Raw genomic sequence first — 24,570 nt, 5'->3', positions numbered from 1 at the left:
TTTATACTAATTGAATCTTTATGCTAGTCCTCTTTATCGGATGGTTTAAGGTCGAGTATCTTCGGACGAATTAGTTTAAGAGCTTGGTGAAATTTCGGGAATGAGACTTGGGGTTATGGTGGCCCTTCAAGGTTTACACCTTTTCGGGTCCGACCAATATTAATAATATCGGCCCATACCACTCCGTAGCTTGTTTAGGGGAGCTTCGTGAGCCGCAACAAGTAGAATCGTTGCGACCATTTGCTTTGCTTTTGTTAGCATTCTCAGGTAGAAACATAAAATCAAATGCACAAAACAGAGATGTATGAAACATATTTGTTGTGTCTACCTTTTTAATTGAAAGCATACATGGATAAAGAACTTTTATCTAACTAATGGGCACACTAGTACGTACGACAAGTGTAGTGCTTCTGCCCTCTTATCTTGTTCCTGAACAGGAGGTACGCTTGGCCCCTTGTTACATGACCTTTTTATATCTTTATGGTTTGAGATATCAAGTCATAACACCGTTGGTTCTTTGATAAAAGTTTGTAATGCACCGATGGTGTTTTAGTTACCCCTTGAGGGAACCGGTCCTTGTGGTAGAGGGCGAAGAAAAGATAGCGTGCTTGTGTTGGAAGCGAGCAAGCGGGTGAACTAATCACCAACCGAACTAGACACTCGGTTACTAGGAGCATCCCTTTATCAGCATCTTCATAACTGTCTTCAAGATTTTGGGCCTCGGAAACACAATAGAATCTCGTGACCGAGTGAAGGGCGAATGAGCTACCACGTCCCAGCTAAAAATCTTACCCAATTTTAGCTACTCCCGTAACCGTCCCTTTGAGTACTTACGACAATCCTTTACCTTATTTATACCCATCTTAAAGAATGGGACTCGATTTATCATTTGAATTTCTCTCCAAAAATTGGACTGAAAGTGAATATGTTTTCTCTATTGTAGAAGTTTACATCTGGAGCTCCCTCGAGAGGTGTTTGCTGGTCGTAAGTCAGAAAAGGAAAGGAAGGAGGGGCAGGACCGGAGACCTACGACCATAGGCTAGAGACTGAAGAATCCCGTAACCTGTTTCGAGAAGGGCATGCGAGTTTAAGCATAGTCATTCGATTCGACGCCTGCCTCTTTCGGGGGGATAGAGAAAGGAGAGTAGGAGCACGAGAAGGATCAGGCGATTCTGATTGTTAGCCAGAGCGGAGGGGAGAGAGGCAGATTGAGTTTTTGAAGCTGACGAAGTGATTTACTATATTGTGGAGCTTCCACCAACAACAGTTTTTCCACCGTAAGGGGAGAGATATTGCGCTAGGTCAACTCGAGCATAGGGTTACAGATGGACTTCTTCCGTTCAATCAGATGGGACTCTTTGTTGAGAGTTCTAAAGCTAGGTTTGCCACTTTAAACCCAGCAGATGCAAAGCAAAAGCCAAAAAACCAGCAACTCTCTTACTTCAACTGACTGCTTAACTCCTTTCTATCCGATCAGCACTGGTTTATGCTGTCTTGAAAACAGGAACTTAGGATGAGAGGCAAACCCACTCAATCACAAGTCTTAAAGACAAACTGGGGTAGCAATCCGGGGAAGTGAAGAGACAACTATTCTTGTACTGTGAGAGAGAAAACTTTTCCTTTCATGTCCGATCCTTCTTTCTAAGCATTGAACCAACACACACAGAGAATTCCAGTATCCAGTAGTCGGCGAACTCGCACTCGCATTCAAACAAATAAGCAATTGGACTTGGGACCTGGATCTCTATCAAAAGGCAAGCCAAGCTAAGCAACTACGCTCGTCGCTCGCATTACCGCTCCGTGACTCCACTATGCTCTATGCTCCTTTTGACGCATTCTCTTTGGCTCTACTGAGACTCCTACGCCGTCTTCTCTTTTTAACTTGATTTTTTCTCCCAACGGATTTTCTCTTAATCTCGGCAGCTTTCCCCACCCATGCTGACTTTATTCGGGTAATCCAAAAGAGTTTAGAAGTCATCTCCATACCATAAAAAGATGAATTGGTCAATCGGTACTGATTTTGAAGGCTAAACGTCTTTAGTTAGACTGTTTTTTTTGTCACCATAAAGAAGGCTTTCTTTCCTATTTAAGCGATTCGTAAGAAGAGTCGGCTGAAGGTGGAAATACCGTACCTGGCTGGATGGGTATCTCAACACTAAGACAAAGGAGGAGGGAGGTGACCAGAGTTTGAGGCTTGGTTATCTCAATCAGTTCGAAGGGGATCCTCGAGATTAGGGCCCCTTTAAATGATGGAAGAAGAAATTCACTGTGGAATACATAATGTCGAAAATGAATACTAAAAGGAAGACCCTTTCCTCGTTCCTAACCACACTCTTTCCCTTTATCAAAACTCGTATAGCCTTTTCGCTTTGTTGTTCTTCCTTCTACAGAGAGCAAGATCTTATCAGCTATTTTGAAAACCTTATACGAGTGTGAGTCAAAGAGTTTACCAAAGCCCACGAAATAAAACCTTGGAACCAAAAAAGGATAAAAACCTACTATATAAAACAACTTCCTCATTTAGTAAAAATAAATAAAATCCTAATTCGACTAAAGGGACTATTGTATTTGGAAGAGGAGGAGAGGAAAGGAAAAGAATAACAACTATGTACACATACCTATGGAATAGCTTATAGAATAATATATAAGTCTCTCTATCTTTACCAGACTATAATCCCTGAACTCACTGGAATAAAAATTTAAGAAATACTTTTAAAATTTTGAAAAATCACTTACAGTATTAAAAGTGGTTCGACATTTCCTTGCCTACGTCCACTCTCCTCAATCTCCTAACCGAGTGAAGGTTCTACTAATTTGAAGCTTTAACCAAGCTTCCAATCTTCTTACACTTAGATTTCGGTTCCAATGACCTCTTACACAATCTCTTCAAGATTCAAACCTCTTGAAGACTTTAACACTCAGATTTTTACAAGAAATAATCCCTCAACCTAGCTTAAGGATAGCTCAAATACAAGAAAAAGCTAGGATGACACACAAGAGTGCACCAAAGGATATGCAAGTGGTGATTTAATGCACTATGAAAGAAATGAGAGCTTTTTGATCAAGAGCAGGTAGGTAGACTATTGAATGCAAGTGTTCTCTTGTCAATAAATGAAGTGGACCTCTCAATTTATAGGTTTCTAAGCTCAGGGAGTCAAAAATAGTAAAAGTTAACCTCGTCTAGTCGAGTTAGGGGTCGGCCGGTTCACTAGCTGTTGGAACATTTAATGCATGACAGGTTACCGTTGTCTCGACCGGGAAGAGAATCATCTCGACCGGGAAGAAAATGCCACTGGGAGAGAGAGAAAGTTTTTGGCATTCCTCGACCGGTTCTCGACCGGACGAGCACAACCGATTGACCGGTTCCTCAACCAGTTGAGCCGGTTGGCAATAGCCTCGACCAGTTGAGCCTTTTTTGCCCGAAAACCTATTTTTTTAATTCCTTTCTTTTCTAACACTTATGCAATGTCTTTAGGTGAATTATTAAGTCAATTATAAAACATTTTGCCTAAGGTACATTAGTTAAAAACTCGGGTTTTAATGAAATCAAAGTTTTAAAGAATAAACCAAGTTTTCTAAGTTGCATGAAAGGTGTAAAAATCCTAGGTGTACTCATGCATTCATCTTACATTATTTTCCTATGATCACAAGTCTTCTAAGCGTCTCGATCTTGTATCAATTTGGTCATTTGATGAATTTTCGAGTTTATTCCTAAGATTCTTAACCATTAAACAAATTAGTCACTTAATCATGATTTGTTATCATCAAAACCCGATTAGGAGAACCCTTGGGCTAACAACATTTTTTGAAGAAATACTTCATATGTGATTATCCTAAAAACACTTTGATTAAAAATATTTAGAAAAACACTTTCACTAAAAAATATTTCAATTAAAAGCATTACTAAAGACATTGATGATCTTTAGATGCCCTTTCTATATAATAATAATAGTAATAATAATAATAACTCTTATATAAAATATATAAACTCTTAAATATTAAAATTACTATTAAAATTTATTAAAATCATTTAACACTTACATTTTTAAATCATTTTTAAAATTATTATATTTTCAAGATAAATCTCTACCATCTATAGTTTTTCCTTTTAAAATAAACCATGAAACCCGAAATGTTTGAAAAAAAAGGAGATTATGATAATCATCCTAAGAAAATATCTAAACTTTTCTAGAAGTATTCAACCCATATTTGCTGCCCTAAATCTCTTTATTTTAATTAAAATATCCTAAGGCTAAGGTAGGACTTTAATAATTACAAAGAGGTTTTGTTAGAATTTAAAAAGGAAAGAAAAAAAATCTTCCATAATGATTAGGTGGGAATTAATGACTAAATCAATTATGTGGTGAATGGGGAAACATGAATTGGTAGAAAACTTCAAAACACTTTGCATTATTGGCTAAGAAATTACTCACATGATCAACTTCTGAGATGGAATTTAATCATTAGGATTACTATCAGTTGACACCAAATAAAATTTAATCATTACACATCTTTGACCAAAAAACCATCCTGTAATTTATAAAAAATAAGATCTAGTGGGCAAGTAAAACTTAAGCATTACACTTCTTTTGACAAAAAAAATAAACATGCTGGAAATTATAATATATACAATCTTTTTTAAAATAGTTCTTAAAAAATAATCGAGAACTCAAATATAGAAAATAATTTTTTTGTTGATTTGTTAGTAAAAATCCACTTCAGTATATTTATAATATAAAAGTGTTCAAATTACTATTTATATTTGAATCATTGTTAAGAGCATTTTTCGAAAAACAATTGGAAATATTTTTAATTTATTGTTAAATATAGAAGAAATTCTTTAAAAAATTGTTTTTCACTCAAAGTTTGCCCAATATGTTTTTTGAGTTAAAGAACACTTTTCTATTATGAAAAAGAGAAAATTATTTTCAAAAATGGATGACTAATTTTTTTTTTTCAAAAATTGTTTTTTATTTAAAAAAAATGATTTTTTTTATTTTAAAAATAGGAAATAGTTTTTAATAACATTTTTTGTTATTTTAATTTTTTTTTTAGAATTGTTTTAAAAAATAATTATATAAATATAAAGAATAATTGAAAATAAAATTTTAAAAAATTATTTTTCAAAAACAATTTCCATGCCCAGTAACCTCCTATCAACTGGTTTTTTTTTTTTTTTTTGTGAAATATTAATCTCAGTGTACTAATGAAGAATTGATCAAAGTGTTGACCATGGCTTCTAATATTCCAGCTACAATATTCCCACGTAAGTATAGCTGTCATCTGTAACACGGTTTTCCTTTTTTTCGTCTCCATTACCTAGCAACTTCTTCGACGTCAAATGCTTGAGCTTCTTTGAGACGTCTCTCTCCACCCTCTGTCTGTCTCTCTATATATAGAGAGCGTCTCATCCACATCTGCCCAACTTTCAATATTCAATCATCCATTCCTTCATTCAATTCTCCAAGATGAGTATGCCCAAACGCAACAACAAATCATCACTGCTCAGCCGCCTGAGGAGGGCAGTGAAAAAAGTGGGCTTCCTGCTCAACTTTGGCATCCATAGATGGCATGTCGCCTCCATGCTCCGCACTTCTTCCGATACAAGAAGATTCAGCTTCAATGACAGGCCTGGCTTGAGGGGTTGCACTGAAGATACCGACTCAGAAGATCAGCCCGGTTCGTCGCGGGGGATTCAGAGGACGATCAGCGGCCCATGCGAAGAGGATGTTGATAAGAGAGCTGAAGATTTCATAGCGAATTTCTATCGACAGCTCCAGATGGAGAGACAGGTTTCATTGGAGCTCAGGTACTGCAAGGGCAACAGCTCTGATTCAACAACAACGTCCCCATGATGATTTTTTGGTTCATTTGATTGGCAAATTTGTGAGGTTTCCCTATGATAAGAGAGACGACAAAGATTCATGACTGTTGGTGAAACTTGGAGCCTGTGTTTTTTTAAGAGGATCTCCTTTACAAATTTGCAGCACTTTTGTATAATCATCAATTCTTTCATTCTTCTTCTTTCTTTTGTAATTTGGATTCTGGGTTTTTTTCTTCTTTTTTTTCATTTTTCCTGGTTTTGGGATTGTTTGATAGGGATCAACCAGGATGTTTGCTGCTTCTTTCCCTTATTCTCAGTCTTGTATGTGTTGTATAGATTTCAACAACAGAAGCATGAAATGAAACTTTTGAATTGTTCACTTTGTAATACTGATACATTCTATATTTGGTGATGGGTATTTCAATGAGTAATGGAGTTGGTATAATTTGGTTGATCGAGAAAATTTCAAACCCTTTTTTTGTTCTTTCTATCTTGTGGGTCATGTTCAATCTAAATTTAGGTTTTAGATCTGCCATGTTTGGCAGATGGGAAAGGAAAACTGGATTCAAATAATCTAGACCTGAAGAGTCTTTGAATGGGTATAGTTATCACTCTTTCTGGTGTACGAACTTTTGCTTTTCATTAATGTTAAAAGAGGGCTAAGAAACTCAAGCACTACTAGTCAATTTAGAATTATTAATCTCTATTATGTTAGGTGTATCTTATTCATTCCTATGGTTGCAGAGAGTTAAATGAGGCTCCTTTAAGCTACGATAATAATTCCCATGCAAAGGGCAGTTGCCACTTACCAATATAAATAATATCTGATCACATTCTATTAGCCTATGAATCTGATGTAGTTACTAATAAAAAAATTGAAAATCAAGATAAGAAAAATGATATTTAACAAAAAAAAAAAAAAAAAACAGTTAAGGATCTTTCAACTGAGCTAGAGTAGTTAGGTAGGGATGTAACAGTAGTCCTCATTCATATATTGGCCCTAGTATGAAATGAATCACTTCAAATAGTTAGATGTACAAATAACTATTTGGTTTCGTGTAGTTTGTTGATAAAATTAATGAGTAGGACATTTCTTACTCACCAATCAAAATTGGTGAGTTCTTAATCACAACTAAGTAAAGTTTCAATAAAAAATATTTTTTAAGGGACAGAAATTCTAAATAAGGGTTTGTTTGGTAATAATTTTTATAATAGTTAATGTTAATGAACTTAAATATCAGAAAGGGTTTTTTTTTTTCCTACATATATATATATATAATTTAAAAAACTTTCAGATATTTATCATCCTTGTAGAAAAACTATTTTTATTTTTATTTTCAAGAACTGAAAATTCAAAACCATTACTAAACATACTCTAAGATTTTAATGAAATTTATTCTGAACCATGGTCATGTCTAAATAACTTTATAAAAAGTTTAAAAAGAATATTTTGGTAAAACCTCAAATTCAGCATGAATATGAAATCTAAATTTTCGCAAAGAGTTGATTGGGTGAACCTGCTCCTCCTGAATGTAACAGCACCCTCTAGTTTTCTCCCAATGAAGAATTGGTCAAATGGGCTAACCCTGACTGTTCTTGTTGCCTTATCCTAGTATTGGCTTGAATGTTGGTAAAAAGAAAAGTCCAATTGGAATACGAACTCTGTGCAACAACTGTTAAGGCGCGCCCTTTGTCTTTTGTCTCTTGTTTGCAGACAATTATTATTAATTTTTGCTAAAGTGCTTCTAAGATGTGGTGAATCGAAAATTAAGAACTGTTATTTGAATGGTTAGATGCTTGATTTGATGGGAAAAGGGTTCACTCGTTTTACAAGTTAGTTCTAAAGGGGAAAAAATCAGACCAAGTGGATATAGAGATTCCTATATTCGTCTCAAAAGTCAAAAGTTAATGCTAAAGATGGGAGAAAGATGAGTTGATTTGAGAGCAAAAGAAATAGCTTTTATTAAAGCAAGAAAAGTAGCTTCTTCTTCTTTCTTTTCTTTTCTTCGAAACTAAGATTATACCTAGTTCTTGGAAGGAAAAGAAAAGTTGAAAGGCATAGAGAAGAAAGAAAAAAAAAAGAGCATGGTCAAATATCTTGGTTTTGTGGGTGTGAAAAGAAAAAAGTGGGATGTATTTAACATCACTTTTGAGCAGTGTCACATATGGGATGTCTGCTGCTTCTTAATTTCCTTTGTTCTTATAATTCTTGTATGTGTTGTGTAGATTTCAACACACAAGCATGAGATGAAAATTTTGAATTGTGCACTTTGTAATACATTCTATACTTGGTGATGGTTATTTCAATGAGGAATGCATGTAGTTTAATTTGGTTGATTGAGTAGATTTCAAACCTTTTTTTAGCTCAGGTGAAGAATAAGAAGTGTTTTGTCCAGGAGCAGGAGTAAGTGCCTTACTCTATAGGCTATGGACACTAAAGGCTTAAGTATCCACACACCTTACTATCAGATAGAATGCATCAGAGCAAGCCGCAATGGAAAAAGTTGACCAAGCGGATTCGGATCCATTCATTATAGGACCTAACACCTTTGATACCTTCGACGGTTCACTGGTACCATCAACTCGGTCTCGATATGCTGCGCATAAAAAGCCGCTGGTGAAGATGGGACCTGCGAAGGAACCCTAAGACTGGCTTTTTAACCGGCACTGTGAATCCGCGACTACTCGTCCAACTGCATCTGTATTCGACGTGCATGAATCTGCTACACCCCTACTCACTTCAAACGTCAGAATTTGTACTCACCCTTGGCCAAACGGGCTGGGATAGAAAGAGATCCTCCCGGTTAAAGCATGAAGTCTTCTTTTGTTTTTTTTTGGTTTTTCATAAAAAAAAAACAATAAAATCATAGCAGAAAAAGGCTTAAATGGTGTTTGTTTTTTTACTTAATTATAAATAGAACTTTAATACTTAATAGTGTTAAATGTTAAGTTGTTTGTTTTTATAGTATTTTATTTCTATTAAATATTAAAAAGTAAAAAAAAATCAATATGTTATTTTTTCTATTTAGAAAAAGTTACATATTTTGATTTTTTTTTATTTAGTAAAAAGTTTATAATAAGTTATGAAAAAGTAGAAAAACAAATGACCTAAATTCTGAAAATAAATTATTTTCAATAAAAAGCCAAAATAAATAAACACCACCTTAGATTGAAACTAAATTGAAAAAACACTACGGGAGCTATCAATAAGGTTTGGATCCTTTGGGGTTAGCATCTTTGATTGAGAATAGTTATCACTCTTTCTGGTGTATACACTTTTCCTTTTCAATAATGTTAAAAGAGCCCTAAGAAACTCACCCACTAGCAGTCAAGTTAGAATTGTCGATCTCTAATAATGTTAAGTATATCATCATTCCTGTGATTGTAGAGAGTCAAGTGAGGCTCCCTTTAGATACAGTACTAATAATATTTCCATGCAGAGGGCAGCTGCCAATATAGATAGTGTTTGATAACATTCTCTTTGCTCATCAATCTGACGTAGTTACTAAAACATAATCTGTAAATCATGATAAGAAAAATAATTGAATTAGGGCATTTCTTACTAACCAAAATAGGTGATATTTCACTATTACAAAAATTGAAAATAATGACGTCAGATTCCTTTGCATTGAAATTTTAGAGTGTGTTTGGGAATGATTGGAGAAAGCGTTTTTAGTATTTTTAACACTTGAATGATAAAAAATTTAGAATATTAAGAATATTAAAAACATTTTTTAGAATCACTATCAAACGAACTCTTAATCACAATAAAGTAAAATTCATTTAAGAGTGTTTCCATAAGATACATAATAAATTTTTTATCCACAGAGGAGGAAAAAAAAAGAGTGAAAAAATGGAAACTAAAAACATATATTCATGAGTAAAGAGGAAAAGAACTTCTACAATTGTTAAAGTAGATTACAATCTTAAAAATCTTAAATTACAAAGTCTCAATTATACCCAAAAAGAGACTCACTTTTAGTTAAAATCTTTTCGTGATTACATTGCAAGATTCTATATAGAAAACTAATTGTATAATTGTTAAAACATACAAAATCCTAAAAAAGATTTCATAATAATATATTTTCTTTATATTCATTGGAAATTCCCTCACAAAAATATATCGTATTAGGAAATTACAGATGACTTTCAAATTTACTCAAAAATAGAATTTAAGACATTTTCTAATAATTTTCACCTTAACTCAAATTCTCAATATTTGAAATTATCGAATAAACTCTAAATTCTTCCATGTTACTTTGCTTGCACACTTATAAAGGGCCTTCAAGTGCTACCAACATCAATTAAGTCCAAATAATGCTTTGAATTTTACTGTATGAATTAGCTTAGTCATCATATCTATTGGATTATCTAATGTTGGGATTTTTTTCATTATTAGTAGAGTCTTTCTACCTTTCAATGCTTTGGACAATCCTTGTTGAACCAATAAGCATGCATCTTAACATGTCATAAAAAAAATATGTTTCTTCCATTTTAGGTCTAATAATTTGTACTATAATACCATTTTGTTGTGAAAAATACAACAAATAATAATAATAGGGAGAAAAAAGTAAAAAAAATGAAACCAAAAAACACGAAACACGAAATGATTTATACGGTTCTGCTTAAAATCTACATTTACAAATGAAGAGAAAGAAGAACTTCCATTGTTTACAACCCTTGAGCTCTCAAATCCCAAAGGCCAATATGAAATCTAAATTTTTGCAAAGAGTTGATTAGGTGAACCTGCTCCTCCTTAATGTAATAGCATCCTCTGGTTTTTTCCCAATTAAGAATTAGACAAATGGGCCCAACCCTAGCTTTTCTTATTGCCTCTTGGCTTGAATGTTGGTAAAAAGAAAAGTCCTAACTGGAACAAGAACTCTGTGCAACAACTCTTAAGGCTCTTTGACTTTTGTCTCCGTTTGCAGACAATTATTATTAATTTTTGCTAAAGTGCTTCTAAGATTTGGTGAATAGAAAATTAAGTACTGTTCTTTGAGTGGTTGGTTGCCTGACTTCATGGGAAAAGGATTTCTCCTTTTACAAGCTAGTTTTAAAGTGGAAAAAATCAAACCAAGTTGAATATAGATTACTATATTTGTCTCAAAAGTCAAAAGTTAGAGGACAGAGATTGAAGAAGGGTAAGTTTATTTGAGGGCAAAAGAAATAGCTTTTAGCTTTTATTAAAGCAAGAAAAGCCCTTTTTTTCCTTGGAAACCAAGATTATCCATAGTTCTTGGAGAAGAAAATGAAGGACAAAAGAAATAGCTTTTATTAAAGCAAGAAAAGCCTTTTTTTCCTTGGAAACTAAGATTATGCATAGAACTTGGAGAAGAAAATGAAGGACAAGAAAAGTGAAAAGATAGAAAAAAAATAAGGGCATTGTTAAACATTTTTGTTTGCTGATGTGTGAAAAAAGAGAAAATGGATGTATTTTAATCACTTAACAAAAAAAAAAAAATAGTGTTTAATTTTTCATAAAAAGAATTGAAAAAAAAATCTAATATAAGTAAAATTAATTCAAAATTTATGCATTTTCAAATTATTTAATTTTTATATAAAAGAGAAAAAAAAGTTAAATAAATTTGAAGAAACTTGTAAAAATAATTTATTAATTTTAAATTAAAATTTTATTTTTCATCACTTTTTTCCTTCTCTTTCTCTTACATTTTCCTTCAAAATTTTCAAGAACCAAACATTATATTATTATTTTTTTCTTTTGTGCTTTCCACAAGCTAAATTTGTTTTTGGTCCAAGGTTAGTTGTACATTCTATATCTGTTTTTAGATTTACATCCAATCTTATAGAGTTAGTGAAATCATTACAACTTGGTCCATATTATTTGTACATCTAACTAAGACCCTAAAACCATCAAAATATTTAGTCCTTGTAAATATACACTTAGGTTAAGTCCCAAAATTAGTAAATAAGGTTGTTTGTGTTGAATATTGAAAAAAATGATTGAATTGATAAAATCTGATGTGTAACAAAGATTGAATCGATCGGGTTTTTATCAAAAAATTAAACCAAACCAAGCTGTGGACCCCGCATTTCGGCTCATGCGTTTCCCACTCGATAGCGAGCTCGATTTTTATTTGAAAAATTGATTTTATTTATTGTTTGAAAATGACTTGGAGTCGCCACTTATTTTTGTTTTATTTTTAAAGGGTAAACAAAATAAGAAAGAAAAACCCTAAGTGTGACTCCTTGTTTTGGAAAAGATGGTTTATGAAAAACCGGATCGGGTTCGGAGGTCAGGTTACTTATCAGGAAGGTACGGTAAAGACCCTAGCACCCCTCTAAGTCCCTAAAAACGGGTCTCTACTAATAAAATGAAGCAATCATGGCAATTGATGAGGGAATCAATGAATACTCAGAGTGATCATGCACATGTGAGAATCGAGACATGCATATACAACGATTAGAGGGAAAATGGGTACATACCTGGGCAACGATCCACCATGCGCTATCAATAGAGGGGTTAGTGCACAATTTAGGAATAATTTCTAGCATGCATGTCAGAGAGCAGGATAATCAAACATGTATCATAATCAAATCGATTTATTAGTCAATAATCGATCAGTCACATATGTGGGGCCCCCACCAAAACCCGTTTATTTTACATGAATTAATCCCATAAATTCCATTGTTTGGAATTACGAAAAATTCGTTCATGCTTATTAAAAACAAGAGGAGCAGAAGATTGTTTGAAGACCAGAATGGAATTAAGCTATTTGAGAGAAAGTCGGATTTTTGAAATTCATTTGAAAAATTGGAGTCTCGAAAGTTATTTAAAGAAAATTGGGATTTTAGAGTTTATTTGAAGATTGGACTTTCAGGAATTAAATGCGGGAATGAGAATTTTTAGAAATTAAATTTGAACGAGGTTGAAAACTTTGAAAATGATTTGAGAGTTCGGGATTTTAAATGAGGCGATAAGTGGATGAGTGAATAAGTAAAGGGATGGAATAATAACGATGGTGAAGTAACAAAGTTTAGGTAAATAATTGCGAAAGATGGAATTTTAGAGATTTGACGATGTGAATTTAGAGATTGAAAACTTAAGAATTTATTTAGAGATGAGATCTTTGGTATATGAATAACTGAATAAGCAAGTGGATGAGATAGCATTAATAACGAGAATAATCATTAAATGGCGATATATGGACGACGGAGTTTTTGAGGTTGGAAATTAGATTTGGAAGTCGGGGTCTGATGAATTGAACTTTAACGATTAGATTAAATAGATAATATGGAATAATAATGCTACTTAATGGAAACAATATTTTAAACGAATAGAAAGTGAGTAGTGGAATTTTTAGGATTAAAAATTAAATTAGGACATTAAATTTTTGAAGAGTTGGACCTTAAATAAATAAATAGATAGGGGATAAGAATTCTAACTACTGAAAATAACATTTAGGCAGATAATGGAATTTCTGGGATTAAAAGTTAAATTAGGACATGGGGTTTTCGAGAGATTGGACTTTAAATAGATATGGGATAATGATTCTAAATGATGAAGATAACATTTAAACGAATTGTAGAATTTTTAGGATTGGAAAATTAAATTAAGACATGAGGTTTTTGAAGAATTAGATTTTAAATAACTAGATGAATATGGGATAATAACTCTAATTGATGAAAATAAGATTTAAACGAATTAGTGAAAGATTAAATTAGGATTGAAAAATTAAATTAAAAAATATGGAGTGTTTGAAGGATTAGAATTAAGTTTTAGCGAATGAGATTTTTAAAAGGTGATAAATAGATTCATACGAAATAATAATAATAATTAATAATCAGAATATTTAAGCTAGTGAAATCGAATAGTATAAATTTCGAAATAAAAATATAATTAATAATTTGTCTTTAAGTTTGAGCTAACTAAATTGGTGAAGATAAAAAATAAAATAAAATAAGTAAAATGACAATGCATGAATAAGCTAATAATTTATTAAAATTAAAGACCTAAAACTTGTTAGGATATGAAGTAACTAAATGGGCTCACTCATCATGGACTTGGGCCATGAGAGTGGCTAGCATAAGGAGCAATTGGGCCTTCCATCAGCAACCTTGGGCTTGGGCTCCAACTTAAACCCAAAACCAAAGCCAATATAGGATTGGGCCTAATGCCCTAGCTCAAGCCCAAGCCCAAGACTTCCCTTTTCTTCCAGCTTGCCTCTCCCTCCGCGCCTGGCTTCAACACGATCACCACCTCCCCGCGGCGGCAACGGCGATGCCAGCCAGCACCAGCACCAGCACCAGCCAGCACCTGCCCGCGCCAGCACCAGCTACACCTGAGGTCGCGATTGTGGGTACTCTCTAATATAAAAACCCCGACAAAATGGAGAAGTATGGTGTTCACCATGGCAGGGCATCAAGAACATGAGAAAACAGCAAACAGAGCACAATGGGAAAGGATAAAACGAACCCATACAAGCCATATTATATGTCAAGCAATCCACATAAAATCTTGAGAAAAGAGAGAAAGAAAAGCTCTTTACTAAATAGAAGAAAAACCAAAGATTGATGGCAGTCATACCTTTACCTTCTCCTTCAGGCTGCCTCCAACCAGCCCGATTTTAAAAAAAGCTCATCCGCTTTATCCCCTTGCTCCTTTGGTAACTCTCTCTCTCTCGTAATCTGTTGGCCCTCCCACGTTCTCGCACCAGCCCCTCTATTCATGCCATCAGCAAGTATGACGTTTTCCAACCACCAGCATGGCTGCCATCCCTCATTTGCTACCCGTCCAATGCTGCTTTCCCCTAGCAGAAAAGGGGCCCCCCTTCCCTTATTTTAAAAAGAAATGCAAAGAAGTAAAAAAAAAAACTCTCTCCCGGGTCCCCCACAAAAGGGGTCTGCAAATATGCCCCTCTTCAGTAGAGCTCACGAGTGTAAGGAATGTGAAGATTGAAGTGAAAAGTGAGTGTGAGTAATGAGTGGGATGAAATGAGCTCTATCAAAGAACAAAGGAGACCCCTAAAAGGATGTTAGTGAGATACGGATTCACTCAGATGAATAAGTGAACACAAAGACTCTAATCTTAAAATAAAGTGATGTCTCGAAATGACTCCGAAGTCACACTAAGGACTCAGACTCTCTCTAAGACGTCTTCAAAAGTGACTCGGAGTCATTTCGAGACATCACTTTCTTTTAAGATTAGAGCCTTTGTGTTCACTTATTCGTCTGAGTGAATCCTTATCTCACTAACATCCTTTTAGGGGTCTCCTTTGTTCTTCGATAGATCTCATTTCATCCCACTCATTACTCACACTCACTTTTCACTTTAGTGTTCACATTCCTTACATTCGTGAGTTCTACTGAAGAGGGGCATATTTATAGACCCCTTTTGTGGGGGACCCGGGAGAGAGTTTTTTTTTTTTTACTTCTTTGCATTTCTTTTTAAAATAAGGGGAGGGGGACCCCTTTTCTGCTAGGGGAAAGCAGAATTGGACAGGTATCAAATGAGGGATGGCAGCCATGCTAGTGGTTGGAAAACGCCATACTTGCTAATCGCATGAATAGGGGGGCTGGTGCGAGAACGTGGGGGGGCCAACAGATTACGAGAGAGAGAGAGTTACCAAAGGAGCAAGGGGATAAAGCGGATGAGCTTTTTTTAAAATCGGGCTGGTTGGAGGCAGCCTGAAGGAGAAGGTAAAGGTATGACTGCCATCAATCTTTGGTTTTTCTTCTATTTAGTAAAGAACTTTTCTTTCTCTCTTTTCTCAAGATTTTATGTGGATTGCTTGACATATAATATGGCTTGTATGGGTTCATTTTATCCTTTCCCATTGTGCTCTGTTTGCTGTTTTCTCATGTTTTTGATGCCCTGCCATGGTGAACACCATACTTCTCCATTTTGTCGGGGTTTTTATACCGGAGAGCACCCACAATCGCGGCCTCAGGTGCAGCTGGTGCTGGCACGGGTAGGTGCTGGCTGGTGCTGGTGCTGGCAGGTGCTGGCTGGCGTCGCCGCTGCCGCCACGAGGAGGTGGTGATCGTGCTGAAGCCAGGCGCGGAGGGAGAGGCAAGTTGGAAGAAAAAGGAAGTCTTGGGCTTGGGCTTGAGCTGGGGCATTAGGCCCAATCCTATATTGGCTTTGGTTTTGGGTTTAAGTTGGAGCCCAAGCCCAAGGTTGCTGATGGAAGGCCCAATTGCTCCTTATGCTAGCCACTCTCATGGCCCAAGTCCATGATGAGTGAGCCCATTTAGTTACTTCATATCCTAACAAGTTTTAGGTCTTTAATTTTAATAAATTATTAGCTTATTCATGCATTGTCATTTTACTTATTTTATTTTATTTTTTATCTTCACCAATTTAGTTAGCTCAAACTTAAAGACAAATTATTAATTATATTTTTATTTCGAAATTTATACTTCGATTTCACTAGCTTAAATATTATGATTATTAATTATTATTATTATTTCGTATGAATCTATTTATCACCTTTTAAAAATCTCATTCGCTAAAACTTAATTCTAATCCTTCAAACACTCCATATTTTTTAATTTAATTTTTCAATCCTAATTTAATCTTTCACTAATTCGTTTAAATCTTATTTTCATCAATTAGAGTTATTATCCCATATTCATCTAGTTATTTAAAATCTAATTCTTCAAAAACCTCATGTCTTAATTTAATTTTCCAATCCTAAAAATTCTACAATTCGTTTAAATGTTATCCTCATCATTTAGAATCATTATCCCATGTCCTAATTTAACTTTCAATCCCAGAAATTCCATTATCCGCCTAAATGTTATTTTCAGTAGTTAGAATTCTTATCCCCTATCTATTTATTTATTTAAGGTCCAACTCTTCAAAAATTTAACGTCCTAATTTAATTTTTAATCCTAAAAATTCCACTACTCACTTTCTATTCGTTTAAAATATTGTTTTCATTAAGTAGCATTATTATTCCATATTATCTATTTAATCTAATCGTTAAAGTTCAATTCATCAGAACCCGACTTCCAAATCTAATTTCCAACCTCAAAAGCTCCGTCGTCCATATATCGCCATTTAATGATTATTCTCGTTATTAATGCTATCCCATCCACTTGCTTATTCAGTTATTCATATACCAAAGATCTCATCTCTAAATAAATTCTTAAGTTTTCAATCTCTAAATTCACATCGTCAAATCTCTAAAATTCCATCTTTCGCAATTATTTACCTAAACTTTGTTACTTCACCATCGTTATTATTCCATCCCTTTACTTATTCACTCATCCACTTATTGCCTCATTTAAAATCCCGAACTCTCAAATCATTTTCAAAGTTTTCAACCTCGTTCAAATTTAATTTCTAAAAATTCTCATTCCCGCATTTAATTCCTGAAAGTCCAATCTTCAAATAAACTCTAAAATCCCAATTTTCTTTAAATAACTTTCGAGACTCCAATTTTTCAAATGAATTTCAAAAATCCGACTTTCTCTCAAATAGCTTAATTCCATTCTGGTCTTCAAACAATCTTCTGCTCCTCTTGTTTTTAATAAGCATGAACGAATTTTTCGTAATTCCAAACAATGGAATTTATGGGATTAATTCATGTAAAATAAACGGGTTTTGGTGGGAGCCCCACATATGTGACTGATCGATTGATTGACTAATAAATCGATTTGATTATGATACATGTTTGATTTATCCTGCTCTCTAACATGCATGCTAGAAATTATTCCTAAATTGTGCACTAACTCTTCTATTGATAGCGCATGGTGGATCGTTGCCCAGGTATGTACCCATTTTCCCTCTAATCGCTGTATATGCATGTCCCGATTCTCACATATGCATGATCACTCTGAGTATTCATTGATTCCCTCATCAATTGCCATGATTGCTTCATTTTATTAGTAGAGACCTGTTTTTAGGGACTTAGAGGGGTGCTACGGTCTTTACCGTACCTTCCTGATAAGTAACCTGACCTCCGAACCTGATTCGATTTTTCATAGACCATCTTTTCCAAAACAAGGAGTCACACTTAGGGTTTTTCTTTCTTATTTTGTTTACCCTTAAAAAATAAAACAAAAATAAGTGGTGACTCCAAGTCATTTTCAAACAATAAATAAAATCAATTTTTCAAATAAAAATCGAGCTCGCCATCGAGTGGGAAACGCATGAGCCGAAATGCGGGGTCCACACAAGCTTTATGAGATTTATTTGATTTGGTTTGGGTGGATAGATTGGGGCCCGAACCTCTTCTGTTTTGAGCCCGTTAGGCATGGATTTAGGTTTATGTTACGAGCCAGGTATGTTTTGTCGAATCCGATGGCAGAACATTTGGATCGAATAATGGCCGATTTCAATCTCAAGACAGTCCCATGGCACAACATAATTTTTGGCCCCGGAAAATAACAAAGAAAAGAAAAGGAGAATGTCAAGGAAAATAACTATTTGGTTTACCATAAATAAAAACCACTAAAACTTAAACATCAAAACACTTTGCTATTGTCCAAAGTACTTCAAATTTCAACAATTAATCTAAATGGTCTTTTTTTTTTTTCTAACATTTAAATAATATATATATATAAAAATAAAAAATAAAAACAAAAACAAAATATAGTTGACAACTATTTTCCATTTTATCTATTATTCCTCGTCCTAATTGAGAGTGTCACAAAAAAAAAAATTAATAAACAATGAAATAAGGTTAAAGTCCACTGATGAAAATGGATACATTTCATGAATAAAATATTTTCAAAAGTTAATTTCAATTACCTCCTTTCAGGTTTTGGTTTACTTTCTTATCATTAGCTTGAAATTTCATTAAATACTTATTCTACTCTTTTTATTTATTATTTCTACTTACCTTTTATTGATTTAAAATACGGGAAGCAAGTGTATTTAGCTTAAACCTCGGAGAAAATGAATGAAATTTATTCATATTTTCAAATAGGACTATAAATACCTAGTCATACAATTTAACAATCATTTTCATAGAACAAACATGTTAGGATATTCAAAATTCTTAGCTAGTACTTACCATGTCAACAAAAAATTTCATATCAAATCAAAATCAAAGGATTCCAAAATGTTTTTTTTTTTTTTTTACTTTTTTACTTTTTTTATTTATCATGTTTATCAAATTTCAAATGGTATCTAATTAAATAAAGCTTTACAAATTGATAGCTAGTCTTAATTGTCGTTCCCTTTTCAAGGGGGATGAAATTAAATTATACCTTTAGTAATAGGCCCTTACTAGACTCTTAGAGGTTAGAGTTCAATATAATTACATTCTGACCAAATGAATGTAAATATCGACAATAATTCCCTTATCAATTAGGGTCAATCAAATTAAAGTCTACAAATAATTTGTTTCGGTTTATTCCAACTTACATAAAATATAATATCATTATATTTTTTTTGGTTATAAACCATCAAAGATGGTCTAAACATATTTTTAATGGAAAATTTATTTGATTCACATAGGGAAACAAAAATGAAAAACATTCTATATAATTTCAAAGTAACAAATAAAAATAAAATAACTTTTTTTTTTCTTTTTTTTAAAGTTGTATTAATTTCCACACCCAGCTCTGCCCTACTGTAGACCCCCATATGGGGCTTGTTTTTTTCATTTGCTGCAGGTCACACTTCTTGCCAAGTGGAGGGCTCTTAAAGAGCCAGATGCTGCTTCTTAGTTGGGTGGTCAGTGAATCAGGTAGTGGGTTGGAAATGCAATGGGGTGGAGACACCTGTTGGAAGATATTCAGAAGAGCTTTTGGGCTGTTAGAGTGGAGTTTGGTTATTCTTTTGAAGTGTGAGGGGGACCCCCCCTCTCTTACCATGAATCCCGACCAGATGGGACGGGCAGCCATGAAGCTGAGGGCTTGATGCCGGTTGCAGCAGGCGTGTAGCAATAGGGAGAGTGGTTGGGCAAGCCATGCTTGCTGACCGGTGAATAGGAGGGCAGAAGAGTGGCTTGCAAAAGAGCACACCAAGAAAGAAAGGAAAAGTGGAACGACTGGAGAGGAAGATAGAAGGAGTAAGGGAGAAAACATTTTTTTAGAGAGGTAGGAGAAGAATCAGTCAGGTTTGATTATCTTTTACTTTATCTTATCTTATTTTTGAGGATCACCTTACGTTTCTTGCTGATATTCAGATAATTGCTTTGATTACCTAAGGAGGCAAACCTGTTTCGGACTTTTGTTTATTTGATCTTTGTTTTCTCCCGTATGAGCTGTATGTTGGATATATTTTGTGTTTGTGTGTTAAGTTCATTGAGATCCTCCCACTAGGTTCTTTTGAAAGCTCTTTTGGTCTTCGTGATGCAGAGCTTGGTTTTAGTGGTATTATCTCCCTTTATACATTGTTCTGTTCTTTTTTTTTTTTTTTTTTGTTCTTTTCCTTTTTCTTCGCTTTTCCCCTCTATTCTTGGCATTTTCTGGAGAGGAGACTCGATAGCTTGAGGGTGAAGCAAAGTAGCAAACTGCCTGGGTATATTTTGTAGAGTGAGAGGAGGAGAGCATTCCAGTTTTCCTGGTGTTTGGCTAGAGATATTTGAAAAGAGGAGATCCTTTCTTGGACGACAATGCTACAAAGAAAAGGGTGGAGACATTAGAGGTTTGAAGAAGCAAGCTGAAGCTGTGAGGAGAGGCCTAAGTGGAGTCGCGGAGAGCAGGGAAAGAGCTTGTTAGTTCGATCCAGAGCCACAAGATGGTTTTGGTTGAATGTGATTATCTGCCCATATATGCTCTGTTTTGGTCCTCTTTGATGCTCTCGTTTTTTTTTTTCCCTTGTAAATGGCCCATGTGCATGGAGAAAAGTTGAACTTGTCCAAGCAAAGGCTTAATGTTCTCATGATGAATAACACGATTACCACATGCCTACACCTTCTTCACTGTTCGCGTCAGCCATACCCATTTCCTCACTCAAGCTTGTAGGAGTCAAGCATCCTCCACCACCTCCATTTTCCTCTCATTCATTCTCCATCCCACTCCCTCACTTACATGGAGTCTCACGGATGCATGCTATCCTTCACTCATTCACATACCCATTAAAACCACTCACCCAAGCCTCCATATCCATACAACCCACCAAACCCGTTTCTCTCTCTAAACTTTCACCTACCTATGGGATCCTTCCTAAAAAATGCCACATGGCTCTCTCTCCCTTGCACACGCAAACGATCCCCTTTGCGACGACGACATAGCTCATTCCACCCGGAGAAGAATTCTGTCCGGCCGACGCTCCACCTTCTCCGGATATCTCACATCAGGAATTCTGCCCGGCCGACGTTCCACCTTTTCCGGATATCTCACATTCGAAATTCTGTCCGGCAGGCGTTCAACCTCCTCCGGATATTTCACATCCGGAATTCTGTCCGGCCGACGTTCACCCTCCTCCAGATATCTCACATCCGGAATTATGTTCGGTCGACGTTCCACCTTCTCCGGATATCTCACATCCGGAATTCTGTCCGGCCGACGTTCAACCTTCTCCGGATATCTCGCATCTGGAATTCTGTCCAGCCGACGTTCCACTTTCTTTGGATATTTCACATCCGACGCCTGACGTCGGATGGGAGAGGAGGGTGATTCAACTTCCCCGGTTAGACATGTTCGGATCCTCTGATAGCGCTTACCCGGAGAGCATCCACAACCGACAATTCAGATTCCCCGGACAGCTTGGCTCGTCAGACACTCGCGATTCGCCGGATCCATTTCCGCCCACAATCAAAAAGCAAACTCCGATAATACTGACGACTAAGTCTCCTGAACTGTCACTCATCTTTAATGCAAGATATATTGGGCTTTGGTGGGGGCCCCACATACATGATCTTATGATCAATTGATTGATCTGATTGATTGACTTGGTTATCATATATGATTTATTTATCTTGCTCTCTGACATGCATGTTATTATTCCTTAATTGTGCACTAACCCTCTCTCTTGATAGTGCATGGTGGCTTATTGCCGAGGTACGTACCCACTTTCCATCTGATCATTGTCTATGCATATTCAAACTCTCATACGTGCATGATCACTTTGGGTATTCATTGATTTACTCATCAATTGCCATGATTGCTTCACTTTATTAGTAGAGACTCGACTTTAGGGGCTTAGAGGGGTGCTACGGTTTTTACCGTACCTTTCCGATAAGTAACTTGACCCCCGAACCCGATCCGGTTTTTCACAGACCACCTTTTTCAAAACAAGGAGTCACACTTAGGGTTTTTCTTTCTTATTTTGTTTACCCTTTAAAAATAAAACAAAAATAAGTGGCGACTCCAAGTCATTCTTTTAATAAATAAAAATCAATTTTTCGAAATAAAAATCGAGCTCGCCATCAAGTGGGAAACGCATGAGCCGAAATACGGGGTCCACACCTACATTTTTTTTTCATTCTCCAAACCCAACACTACCTTACACGGCTCCATGCTTGGGAGAATTGTGCTTCAAGCTCATTTGAGCTTGACAATTGATGTAAGATCCTTCTATCACCTATAATTGATTACAAATTTATGAGATAGTAATAGATAAAACTATCCATTTGATTCATTTTTATCTTTATTTCACCACTCTTCACATGCTAACACCAACAAATTCATCTTTATTTAACAATTTTTGGATTTTTCATTATTTTTTTAAAGTCTTTTATAAATAATTGAAAAATCAACATTATTTTCTACTTTTAAATTATAAATAAACAAAAATTATATTAATGATTCAAAAACTTTTTGGAAAATAATTTCTAAAAAACTATTAATTTAAATAAATAAAAATTATCCTTTACATTTTAGAAGTAAATAATTTAATGATTAAAACATTATTTAAAATAAATATATCCAATATTTTCTTTCATTTTATACTAAAAAGTATTTTAAAGCTTATTATTATTTTTTACTATTATAAAATAAAAAGTTTAATTTTATTTTTTAATATTCTTCATTCCTTATTTTAATAATTTTCTGAACATGACTTTTGCTAATAAATTATATGAAATGTTACAAATTAGTTTACTAAGGATTTTTTTTAACTTATTTGAATTAATTGAAAATTTATCAAAATAAGAAAAAGAAAAAGAAAGAAAGAGAATGGACGAAGAATTTTTATTTTAAATATCACTATATACTTCTTTTTGCATTAGACTAATTTTTTTTTTGAAAATTGTTTTTTATTTTTTTTTAAATGATTTTTTTATTTTAAAAATAGGAAATAGTTTTTAACAACTTTTTTTAGTTATTTTAAATTATTTTTTTTAAGAATTATTTTAAAAAATAATTATATAAATATAAAGAATAATTCACAATAAAATTTTTAAAAATTATTTTTCAAAAATAATTTCCAAGCCCAGTAACCTTCTATCAACTGGTGTTTTTTTTTTTTTTTTTTTTTTTTTTTTTTTGTGAAATATTAATCTCAGTGTACTAATGAAGAATTGATCAAAGTGTTAACCATGCCTTTTAGTATTCCAGCTAGAATATTCCCACGTAAGTATAGCTGTCATCTGTAACACGGTTTTCCTTTTTTTCGTCTCCATTACCTAGCAACTTCTTCGACGTCAAATGCTTGAGCTTCTTTGAGACGGCTCTCTCCACCCAATGTCTGTCTCTCTATATATAGAGAGAGTCTCATCCACATCTGCCCAACTTTTAATATTCAATCATCCATTCCTTCATTCAATTCTCCAAGATGAGTATGCCCAAACGCAACAACAAATCATCACTGCTCAGCCGCCTGAGGAGGGCAGTGAAGAAAGTGGGCTTCCTGCTCAACTTTGGCATCCATAGATGGCATGTCGCCTCCATGCTCCGCACTTCTTCCGAAACAAGAAGATTCAGCTTCAATGACAGGCCTGGCTTGAGGGGTTGCACTGAAGATACCGACTCAGAAGATCAGCCCGGTTCGTCGCGGGGGATTCAGAGGACGATCAGCGGCCCATGCGAAGAGGATGTTGATAAGAGAGCTGAAGTTTTCATAGCGAATTTCTATCGACAACTCCAGATGGAGAGACAGGTTTCATTGGAGCTCAGGTACTGCAAGGGCAACAGCTTTGAGTCAACAACAACGTCCCCATGATGATTTTTTGGTTCATTTGATTGGCAAATTTGTGAGGTTTCCCTGTGATAAGAGAGACGACAAGGATTCATGACTTTTGGTGAAACTTGGAGCCTGTGTTTTTTTAAGAGTATCTCCTTTACAATTTGCAGCACTTTTGTATAATCATCAATTCTTTCATTCTTCTTCTTTCTTTTGTAATTTGGATTCTGGGTTTTTTTCTTCTTTTTTTTTCATTTTTCCTGGTTTTGGGATTGTTTGATAGGGATCAACCAGGATGTTTGCTGCTTCTTTCCCTTATTCTCAGTCTTGTATGTGTTGTATAGATTTCAACAACAGAAGCATGAAATGAAACTTTTGAATTGTTCACTTTGTAATACTGATACATTCTATATTTGGTGATGGGTATTTCAATGAGTAATGGAGTTAGTATAAATTGGTTGATCGAGTAAATTTCAAACCTTTTTTTTTGTTCTTTCTATCTTGTGGGTCATGTTCAATCTAAATTTAGGTTTTAGATCTGCCATGTTTGGCAGATGGGAAAGGAAAACCGGATTCAAATAATCTAGACCTGAAGAGTCTTTGAATGAGTATAGTTATCACTCTTTCTGGTGTACGAACTTTTGCTTTTCATTAATGTTAAAAGAGGGCTAAGAAACTCAAGCACTACTAGTCAATTTAGAATTATTAATCTCTATTATGTTAGGTGTATCTTATTCATTCCTATGGTTGCAGAGAGTCA

General features: G+C 34.6%; 2 protein-coding genes across 2 annotated transcripts; both read left to right on the top strand.

Annotated features, from left to right (window-relative positions):
- Positions 1-5,468: 5,468 nt before the first annotated feature.
- LOC100259802 (uncharacterized) lies at positions 5,469-5,855 on the top strand. The gene has a single exon (XM_003633166.3). The coding sequence runs from the start codon at positions 5,469-5,471 to the stop codon at positions 5,853-5,855; it is 387 nt and encodes a 128-aa protein (XP_003633214.1).
- Positions 5,856-23,462: 17,607 nt separating this feature from the next.
- On the top strand, positions 23,463-23,849 carry LOC100264996 (uncharacterized). The gene has a single exon (XM_002272483.3). The coding sequence runs from the start codon at positions 23,463-23,465 to the stop codon at positions 23,847-23,849; it is 387 nt and encodes a 128-aa protein (XP_002272519.1).
- The last annotated feature ends 721 nt before the right edge of the window (positions 23,850-24,570 follow it).

Source organism: Vitis vinifera, chromosome 11 (genome assembly GCF_030704535.1).
Source record: "Vitis vinifera cultivar Pinot Noir 40024 chromosome 11, ASM3070453v1".
NCBI lineage: Eukaryota > Viridiplantae > Streptophyta > Magnoliopsida > Vitales > Vitaceae > Vitis > Vitis vinifera.
This window is presented reverse-complemented; position numbering and strand designations above follow the sequence as displayed.

What these genes read in the sequence shown, in the direction of transcription:
- LOC100259802 (XM_003633166.3), top strand. Translation starts at nt 5,469, where the DNA reads ATGAGTATGCCCAAACGCAACAACAAATCATCACTGCTCAGCCGCCTG.
- LOC100264996 (XM_002272483.3), top strand. Translation starts at nt 23,463, where the DNA reads ATGAGTATGCCCAAACGCAACAACAAATCATCACTGCTCAGCCGCCTG.